The sequence below is a fragment of the Fulmarus glacialis genome, unplaced genomic scaffold, assembly GCF_000690835.1.
Source record: "Fulmarus glacialis isolate BGI_N327 unplaced genomic scaffold, ASM69083v1 scaffold44874, whole genome shotgun sequence".
Lineage (NCBI taxonomy): Eukaryota > Metazoa > Chordata > Aves > Procellariiformes > Procellariidae > Fulmarus > Fulmarus glacialis.
The window spans coordinates 7,906-18,894 of NW_009210736.1; the positions used below are offsets into that span (position 1 = coordinate 7,906).

Here is a 10,989-nt window from a genome sequence, read left to right on the forward strand (position 1 = left end):
TTGGTAAAGCACTCAGAATATTTAGAATTTATTATATAAAAATAAAATAAAAATGCAACCAGAAATCCTCAATCTCTGTTGGCAAAGAAACTTATCCAAGCTCCATGTTTATAAGAGAGTGTTTTACTCAAAGACCCTGTGACTTTTCTGTAGATACCTTTGTATTTTCGTTTTGTCCTAACTCTCCTTTGACTCTGTCTTCTGCAGGTCATGAAAACATACCACATGTATCATGCAGAGAGCATCAGTGCAGAAAGCAAACTGAAGGAGGCAGAGAAGCAAGAAGAAAAACAGATTGGGAGGTCAGGAGACCCTGTTTTTCATATTCGACTAGAAGAAAGGCACCAGAGACGGAGCTCTGTGAAAAAGATTGAAAAAATGAAGGAAAAAGTAAGTAGTCCTTTTATTTAGCTTCATTTGAAGTAAATTCAGTGCATTTCTGACATTCTTTAGCATGATATTAGACAGACAAGTCCAGCTGGGAAATAAAATTAAACAAGGTACACGTAATAAACTAGCAGTGGGTTGTAGATAACTTGACTTGATTGCAATTCAGAGAGGGGAATACTTTATTCCCACTATAATTCTTACTATATGGTTTGTCACATTTGAAACAAAATGCTAAGTTATCACTTTGTATTCCAATTGTTATATGCATAACAGGCTGGCAACTAAGATTCATTCTTGTTAATAGGAATGTGTGCTTGAATTGTTACCATTTTTGCTACACACCAAAAACCAAGTAATTCAAATACATTAATATACAATCTTCTTCCTAGCGTCAAGCAAAATATTCTGAAAACAAGCTGAAATCTATTAAGGCCCGTAATGAATACCTGCTCACCCTTGAAGCAACTAATGCTTCTGTTTTCAAGTACTATATTCACGACCTTTCGGATTTAATTGACGTAAGTATCGGCACATTTGGTTTTATGTTTATTCTGTTCAGGAATAATACTTTTTTTTTTCATTTTCAGAGGGAATACGTTAGTCATATGGGTTGCCTACAATATGCTTATAATTTATAATATTGTATGGTATAATCAGTAGATTTTCCCTTCAGCTTTATATTTCACAAAATAAAGTGCCAATAAGATGCTGAACCTATTCCTTTAAAGTTAGAACATTATGTTTTCTCTATGTGGCTAGAGAAAATATGATAAGAATAACACAAAAAAGGTAACCATTTCCATTTTGTACTATAAAAGGATTTCTGGGGTATTTTTTGTAAGATAAGTTTCTTAAGTGGGCATCTAATAAAGGTATTTTAACTCAAAAGAAGGCACTTCCTCCATGTCTTCAAAATGATTTAGTTTCGTTCATTTAGTCATTGAATCAAATGTACACTGCTTTTTATTCTTATTTCATGTAGTTTGCAGAACAGACACAATCAATCCTGTACTTTGTACTGTCAACAGAATTGTTACTGATTTTCATTAAGTAATTCCTGTGAGAACGTCCTAGGAGAATGAGGTTGTACACTGATGTTGACTTGTACTAGCGTTTGGTCTCCAGAACATGTATTATTGACATTTTTAGGTGGTATGGAGGGAGGATTCCACACTCTATCATGTCCCGCTTTCTTCGTAAGCTGACCACATATTTGATAGAGAAAATTTGGAGGCAGCAAACACAAGCTGAAGAATGTTCATTCACTAGCAATGTAGTGTTAAATAAGTCAGTGGGTACACCTCTGTGGCTCGTGTGGAATGCTATATATTTGAATATGCTTTCTACTGCAACAATAGCATTTGTTATTTACAATAGTAAATAACATTCACATACAGTCATTTCTGGTGGGATGTTCATCACAAAGATAAGCCAGCTAAGCTCTGGTTTGTAATATAGTATAAACTAATGCAGCATTTGACAAGAGGTTTCTCATTTCTACTGTCTGGAGAAGCAAAGCTTGATAGAGAGGGGGAAAAATGCCTTCTGTAGATGAATGGACTAAAATAGCTGCATATATATGTTTTATTGTACGTTTTCTAAATACTGAGAGTCAGTTTTATTTGACATTTCTGTTTTCCTGTAGTTTATATAATATTGCCTGAGTTTGTTATAACTTCTTCCTTTTCCCTTTCAACTTTTTTCTCTCCAAATGGTTTTGCTCCTTTTTTTCTTGCTTCTTTCTTATAAGAAATGGTGATGTACCTTTTTTGTGTTTTCAGTATTTCTTGCTGTCTCTATCTCAACATCTCTTTTCTTCCTCTTTCCTACTCACTGTTGCATGTCTTCTCTCTTCTGATTTTTTCTGGTTTATTCTGCAGTATATTGTCCCTGTTTAATCTACACCCATGCACCTGCACATCCTGCTCCACCCACCTGGCCTGCCCAGGCAATGAAAACATGTATCAGGATTCCCACAGATAGATGATCAGGGCAGAAAACTAAGGACAAGCAGCATACCTGCTAGGGTACCACCCAAGTGAGAAGTTGTCCCTACCTAATGGATGATTTTCTTGATACGGCTTAAAGGATGATGGATTTTTAGCTTCTAGTTAGGGCATGGCTGATAAATGTGAACTTTATGAGTTCTTCCTGGCTCCTGGAAGGAAGGAAAGGTCCTTTCCCTCTGTTCCCAGCACCCCTACCCCTTCAGAGGTTGGAAAGATGCTCATTTTGTCTTCTCTCCTGCTTTCTCTTTCGGAGCTCACATTTCCCAGTGAACGTCTCCAGTGCATGTTTTTACTTGGTCAAAACTTTCTCAGGTTGGAAAATACACCTGATTTTTACCCATTTCATCAATGTCCACAGAGGTTGCCATAGCAGTGAAAGCTGAGGGGAGGAACCACAGGTCTGGAGCTTCACACAGAATTGCAAGGAGAAGCAAAGTGAAGCTCTCTCTGCATATACGTACAAAGACAACACTCTTTGGAGTTACTGTTTGAGAAGATATTTACACAACCATGAAGACTAGAGCTTTCTAACTGCTAGTTTTTAATAGAAATATAAATTCTACAGTATTCAGTAATGCAGGAAAACGATACCTACTTTGCGTGGCTTTTTCCAAGCCATGGGCCAATGTAGACAATAACATTCTTTTGGCAAAATGGCTTTAGAAATTACTCTTCCCTAAGGAATTTAAATGGAAAGTCTAGCTGCCCTTTGCATCACTGTTTTCTAAGAGTAGGCTGAAAACATGTGCAACCAGAAATTGCTTCAGAGCCAATTTAATCCGATTGTGAGCTTGTCTAAATGAAGTGTCTTTCAGACATTTGTATTTAATCAGAATATGCTGTGAAAGCATTGGTATCTAGACAGAGTGTTTACTACTTGACAAAGGAAACGCTTTTTGTAAATGCAAGAGTCTTGGCAAGATTTTAGGGTTATATCGTTGGGATGTGAGACATGCTTCCCACTGGCCATATGTTGCAAAAGTCCAGACTATCTCATTCTGTAAATCTATTAATGTAATGGTACGATTCGGAGTTTTCAGAGCAGTGGTGGCGATTTCATTCTTTGCCCTCTCTACTTTGTCCCCATCTGCCTGCCTGCCTTTCTGTGCATGCCTGAGCTCTCTCTTTGCCTGTACAGAAGGGGATTACTTCTCCTCTGTGTCCGAATTCCAGTTAACATGGAAGGGATTTAGATCTCCCCGAGCTGTTGGTGTTGCCCATAAATGAAACTGAGTATTTTCCTACGTTACTGAAAAATATTTCTGAGAAAAATGGGATAAATATATGATGGAATGCAGTGAACTGTTCAATATATATTTTTTATAACAAGATTGGGATTTTTTTTTTACAAAAAATGTCATAGTTTTTTCGTTTGGATTCCACTGCAGCTTGATTTGTGAGGCTCATATGGAAAATCCTAAATTGCAGTTCCTCAGCTGAACTCGTTCTGAACTGTTCAACTCCTTCATTTCATTAACAAAGCTCAGAGCTTCTGACTTAAAATGATGATGTGTTGTTCATCTTAAGCTCTTGTGATAAAAGCAAGATAAAAATATTGCTGGAGTCTTAGCTGGATGCTTTAATGCATTTAGTGAGCTGAGGGTTGGGACCAGCATTTGCAAAGAAGTAGAGGGATAAACAGGATTTGATATGCACAGTGATTTCTGTCTTCTGCAAATTGTGCTAGAGGAATTTGAATTTTCTGTTGAATATTTCTTCTCTGCTGACTATATTGTAGGATCTAGTTCAAGTGGAGGACATGATTAGTTTTTTTCTTTATTTGTATTATGTAAAAAGTAGCAAAGGTTATTTTTTAGTTGAATTAAATACGCTTTACCTAGTATGTAGAATTTTTTTTTTTTTTAAGAATGTAGGTTTCAGAGGAGCAACAGAGTACACACCCTTGCTAATCTGACTGTTGGTACCAACATCTGTCCATATGGCACATATTATTGCTCATTTAGTTGAAGATTTCCATGTGATTGAGTTTATTAAATTTAACTGGATATAAGAGGAAGGTAGGGACCTTTTTTCAGCTTACCATGCACTCATGATCTGAAGGTAAATGCTAGGAAATAGTGATCAAAACAATTTGACTACAATTGTAGTTCTGCTGCTACAATAAATAAAATATTCATGTGTTGGTCTTTCTTAGAGTGGGGTTTCTGAATCTCTAATTGCAGTCTGCATGCTTTGGATAGTTAGGAAGTTAGGGAACATTTAGCTATTATGAACTTCATTTATTCTGTAAAGGTTCTTTGTTAATCATTCATAGAACCAAGTTTAAAACTAGGCTAGAGTGTGTGCAACTCACAATCTTTGTTACGTAACTTCTCATAAATATGATATGTACAGCCAGATCCCTTTGATTTGAATGTTGATGTCTGTGTAACAGGATGATCAGAAAGTAACTTATTCAGAGGTTAAGGCGTTTTTCTATGAATTTCTCTCTCCATTGGCATTAGAATTTTATTATTATTCCTGAAATGAAATGAAGAGCAGCTTGCTTGTTTGGTTGAAGCTCTGTGCTAAGCACTGCAGTTTGTTTTGTTCAAACCTAAATATACTCTGGGGAGCAATAAAGACAGTAAATGCTCTTGAGACTGCTTCAGATTTAATTCCAAATAAGAATAAAATGCAAATTACAAAATTAATTTTTCACACATATCCCAAATGCATCACTCATCTCCCTCTACTTTGCCCAACCAGAAGTCTTTATGAATCCAGAAATGCAATAAAAGTCATAGTCTATGACTTCATTCTCTCATTTCTCATCTTCATGTCTTGCTGCACCAACTGACATCTCATCTCTCTAGCCCATAGGTTGATAGCAGATCTCATTAGCCATCCAGGCTGTAGCCTTCGTGTGCTGATTAGTGATTCATGTTTATTTGGCTAACAGTGTGGTTGCTTGCTTTAACTTTCCGAATCTTTCTACAAATCTACAGATTTTTCCTGAAAATTGTGTATACATGTATGTGTGTCTGTATGTATCTGCATACATATGTGCTTTTTTGCAACACCGGAAAGGTTGGTGATTTTCTTTCCAAGCGTAGTCAGACAGGATGCGGGGGCGGGGGGGCAGCAGTTTAGTGGCAGTGCCTTCAATTTTTAGTCTTAGTAATGAACAAATACCCAAAGTGCCATCTCCGTTATAGACAACTCTCTTTCTAAACCGTCACTAGTACTAGCAGTTTAAAACAGTACTCCTCTTTCTGAGTAGCCATGAATTGATATTGTGACAGAGCCGTTCCCCAGTTAAAATTATCTTTGTCTCCAAATTTTGGAGGAAGTGAACTATGGTCTGGCAGAAGTAAGAGTTGTGACGTCTGAGTGCTTATTTTTGCTTTTAAAACATAACTTTACTCATACAAATTCTATTTTTACTTAAATCATTGAAGAAAAATTCCAAATTCAGGCATTTTAAATTCCATTCAAAGAGCCACTGGTGATAAGGCATTAGTTCAGATTCTGGATTTAGTTCTTGTTCACTCTGCTGGCATTGGCATTGCAAGAAAATGCCATAGTCTGGCAGGATGTTCTGCTTCACTTGAAGAATCCTTCTTCTTGGCTGAGAGGCCATATTTGTTACCCTGTTCAGCTGTCATCACTTGCAAAAGATGACCATGGTGATAGTTACTGAGTAGATTAAGGGTTAAACAAGGAAGTTCTTGGTACTGTCACAGCATAAAGGCTGCGATCTTATATTCCAATTTGCAAAAAAGCTGCATCAGAAACCCACACAGCTCTAATTGTAAATCAATAAGCTTTCTGTTAATACTCAGATTAATCCTCTAGAGCCAAAATTCAGGCTCTAGATGCCTGTAGTTTTATAATACATGGATAGTTGGCCATGCTAAACCTGGCATTGCCCTCTATTTCTCATTTCCTCTCAGTTTAATCTTCCATGAGGTCTCTCTGAAACTAATGCACATGAAATAAAACAGCTGTCCTGATCCACTTTCTTATCAGCACTTTTAGTCTGTCTTTTTCATCCAAGATAGTGAATTAAATATGAGATCTGATTTGACACAGAACAAGAGGAGAACACCAAGAGACTTTTCCTTTTAGAAGCAATATTTTTTAGGCTGGAGGTCTTTGAAATATGGCTGTGGTTTAGTATAAAAGTTGAGGGGCTGTTTTAGTAAGTGTAACAAAAATTTCCATTCTATAAATGCAAAAGAGGGAGGTTAACCTATGTATGTTTGAACATGGCATCTTTTTACCGTTTTCTTTAAATGGTTCAGCAACTGGTTTTTGGAGAGCCACTGTCCCATCTGCAGTTCTACCTGGAGTACTCACTAGGACTGAAAGCTTAGTCTTTCTGGAAGTTCTGTTGTGAATAAAACAGCCCTCTGTTGTCAGATTTCAGAGAGCAGTTTGATCACTCCTCATTAGTGCATTAGGGTTTCTTTCTCTTCTACACACAAGTTTAGGTATGGTAAATAGGTTGAAAACTCTTTACTATGCAGTGTGTGCATCTGTATGTCTGTCTGTCTGTCTCCCTCCCTCTCTTTTTCTCTCCTTTTTCAAATAAGGAAGAGAAAAGCAAGGGGAACATGATCCCATGAGTCCTAAGGGGTTTTGATAGCTGTGAGAGAGGTACGCTTATAAACGTGGTCTACAGTGGACTGAATTCAAATTGCTTCTTTACCCAACTGCATCGCTTAACTTGCAAGTCCTGCAGAGAAGGATGATTTTAAACTGCAGGTGGGCACCCAGGATGGGTGGCTGGGGGCTGAGGGATGCCCTAAAGCAGCGTGCTCCCTGACTGCCCTAGCCAGGCAGTGGCCTCTGACTGGGACAAGTCTCTCCTGTTCGAATAAAGAACATTGCTTTGTATGCAACTGTTAGCAGACTGATGTGCCACTATTGGGGTGACAGAGAGGTTTGCGATACATCTGCCATTACCTGGAAGCTCACTGAGCAGAAGCTGAGGATATTGTTTACTGTGTAATGTGGGGAAAAAATTAAGGAAACAATCACTTGATACGCTGCTGCTGTGACATTTTAAAAATATATTCCACTGTTCTTCTAAAATATTAACCAATCATGAATAATGCAAACCAAGGATGTTTAAAATTCAAGAACAAACACAATTTTATGTTCTACCAATTACGTTTCAATTACATTCCAGTGTTATTCTCACCCCTAGAAAAAAAGACATAAATTATGACTTTCTGCATTTAGTAACATGATGTACATTGCTGGCTCTGTGTGAGTATGGGAAATAAGGTGTTTACAGTAAATACGTTCTCACCGTCAGGGGAAAGGATGTTAAACCATTCTCATTGCATCAAAAAGCATCTTAGATGAGTCACTAATGCAAGAGGCAGTTGTGGGTTTTTTTGTTTGGGCACAGACATGGTGAGCAGGAATTGCTTCATTTTCAATTTGGTGCTAGCATTGACTTAGATGGTGGAGTTATATCAGGATGGGTTTAAACAGGTGATCTGAGGCTTACATATGACAATAATACTGAAAAGCCCACTTGTGTGTGGAGTCCCAGACCTTTTCTATGTAAATACAGTAACTGCACATCTGTATCTGATGAACAAATGCAAACATATTGCCATACTTGTACACTTGATCTCTTTCCTAAAACTGTCCTTTAATCTTTGCAATAGAATGAGGATACTAAATACTTACTGCCTTGACCTCAGTACTGTATTTTAATTTACAAGATATTTTGTAAAATACTTGAAGACAGGACGGAATTTCAGGACAGAAAATCTTAGTGATAATTTGTGGCTTGGAATATTGGAATGATGTTTCATTTATTTTCTTTAACCTTTATTGTGTTTTTAGTGTTGCGATCTTGGATACCACGCTAGTCTGAACAGAGCCCTGAGAACATACCTTTCTGCAGAGTATAACCTTGAAACTTCCAGGCATGAGGGCTTAGACATCATTGAAAATGCAGTTGACAGTTTGGAGCCACGAAGTGACAAGCAGAGATTCATGGAAATGTACCCCACCGCTTTTTGTCCACCAATGAAATTTGAGTTCCAGTCTCATATGGGAGATGAGGTCTGTATAGTGACAAGTATCCCCATGGTGACTGTTTCTGTGTCTGTATACCAAGAAAGAGAATTTATCCCCTTTTACAAAGAGTTTTGTAAAAGCTGTTATTGCTACCCAAAAGCAAGTGGATCAGCAATAACATTTTGCAAAACTGGCAGCGCTATTCTGAGCTTCTTCAGAGTTCTCAAGTAAAAACTGTTGTGTGTTATTATATTCTGTATTACTCATAATGACATTGCTGCGGATTTGCTGGCCAATCTGTGCTCAGCCCAGCACCGGTGTAAGTAGTGGCTTTATGTCTTCAGTACCAGCCTCACCCATAACAGAGGCTTGTGGGTGCTATTTGAGAGCAGCTGCAGAGCTGCTCCAAATTATGCATGCTGAAATGCAGCCTTTTTACCTTCTTCCTCCCCCATTTTATCATCTGGAGAATTCAAGCGTACCGGGTACCCCAGCTGTGCCCTGTTCTGCTACGCCAAAGGCTAGTAGCAAAGCACAATGCAGAATCACCCGTGTACATTTTTATTTGAAGGTAACTCCATTGCATTTCTGTGTGATAGAGAAGCAACTCAAAGCAGCCACACAACAAGGCTGTGCTATGTAGTCGTAAGATATAATAGTAGTTCCACATCTTCTAACACATAAATAATTTCGATTTAGATGGACACATTTCATTGTCCGCTTTATTAAGCTTTAATGGCTTTGGTAGTAATTCACCTAGTTTTAAGGAGAGCAACTAAAGACTATTGACTGGTTTTTTTCTTTCTTGCATCTTACAGCTCTTTTTGATTCTTTGTTAGGTTTGTCAGGTCACTGCCCAGCAACCTGTGCAAGCAGAGCTTATGCTTAGGTATCAGCAACTACAGTCACGATTGGCCACACTCAAAATCGAAAATGAGGAGGTAAGATTTGTGTCTACATGGCCTGTGCATTGAACATCATTTTCAGGAAGGTGCAGTGTTTTCTACCTTGTCAAAAGCATGTAAATGACTCTGAAATGGTTTAAATATGTATGAGCTGTTTTAATTTTAAAAACCAAACACTAGCAAATATGCTAAGGTAGATCCTTGTCTGCTTTGTAGAGTTTTGGAAACTTCACCTTTTACCTGTCCATACATTCACATTTCTGAGTTCTGTGTTTTGCAGATGCTTCAGTGAAAACTTGTTAGAACACTTAAAACTTTTGTGGCAGAAAGCCACTGAGCAGAGTTATTGTCTTCTGTGACCACCCTCTGTCCAGTCCCCAAATTGCTATTTCTGAAGTACAAAGGAATTTGGACTGTCTTTTGTGGTAGCTGAGTCAAAATCTCTTGTGCTCTCAGCTACAGCTATTTATACAGCTAACACAGGTACTGAATGCCTGTGATGGCAATAGCTCACCTAGTAAAATAAAATGCATTTTTTTCTAAAATACAGTAAAGCTATGCTGTTCTCTTTCCCCTGCTCTGGCAGCAGAGAGAGGCCTCCCAGTGGGTATAAATTGCACTTTTATCCAATTTAAGGCAGTGTTAAAGGCCCTCAGTTTAAATGAGAACCTGTTCCTAAATTAGAACACAGGGACAGTTTAATTTCTTGGTGTAGTTTTTTGATAAGTTTTCAGCATTCTAGTTTTTCTCATTCTATGTGCTGAATGCTTAGAACAAAGTATTAATGTCCATGAGACATGTACAATAGTTTTTAAAAAACCCCACTTGACTTCAGAAAGTATCTCAAGGTAACAAAGACAAAAGGAAGGAGAAAGATTATTTCTTTCAGTAAAGTGAAGTGCAAGGTCATAGGGGGAGAAATCACGTTGGCAGGCACAGAAAGGATATTTGCCTACACTGGCGATGTGTAGACATGTGCATGATTCAGTTAAGGTGACTCTACTAGAGATCTTCCGAAGCAGAACTGGGAGGTAAATCACATCCTTGTGAATCCTGCCAGTTACTTTATTGCATTGCAGAAACACTGCACCCCCTGTTCCGCGGCCTCCATGCCCTGGTTTCCACTATGAGCAACTGTGCTCTCCATAGCTCGTAGGAAGTGCTGTGAGGCTGGTGCAAATTGTTCTTTCTCCAACCTCTCCTCCAGCTGTGTATTCCACTTCTGCAGTCTAAACATCACTGTGCTCAGCACCATAGCACTCTGCAGAACGGTGTCACAGGTTTTTATCTTGGAAGAACATGTTCTGGCAGCCAGATCCTTGGATGTACACGTTCAATCTAACAGATTGACCGCACGTGGGAGAGTTGACCCTTCAGAGCAGTGGATCATCTCTATTGCCTGTTGTCCCAGATTAGGGACCATAATCAAATCATGTCACATTTCGATTCTAATTTCAGGAAACAAATGCTTGAGTGCTATACAGTCAACACAAGAGTACATCCATGTTTGTGTATTGTACCATGGTAAAGCAGAGAATTAGATAGGAAACCTAATCGTGTCATTCTTCTGTTACACAGATATCTGTTATAATACATCTAATTTTTCATGTTCATACACCACTTTGGGAGAGCGTGCCAGAGAATTATTTTGAGTAATGAGCTTCCCTTCTAAGCTGTTCTGGTATGTATTTCTCTTCCGA

The 10,989-nt window shown here is 38.2% G+C and overlaps 1 protein-coding gene across 1 annotated transcript in view; it reads left to right on the forward strand.

Moving 5' to 3' along the window:
* Window positions 1-210: 210 nt before the first annotated feature.
* SRGAP1 (SLIT-ROBO Rho GTPase activating protein 1) overlaps window positions 211-10,989 on the forward strand; it is a 50,415-nt gene continuing 39,636 nt past the window's right edge. Inside the window, exons 1-4 of the mRNA XM_009577269.1 lie at window positions 211-390; window positions 780-908; window positions 8,208-8,429; window positions 9,224-9,325. Coding sequence (XP_009575564.1) covers window positions 211-390; window positions 780-908; window positions 8,208-8,429; window positions 9,224-9,325 — 633 coding nt within the window. The remainder of the gene's footprint in view (window positions 391-779; window positions 909-8,207; window positions 8,430-9,223; window positions 9,326-10,989) is intronic.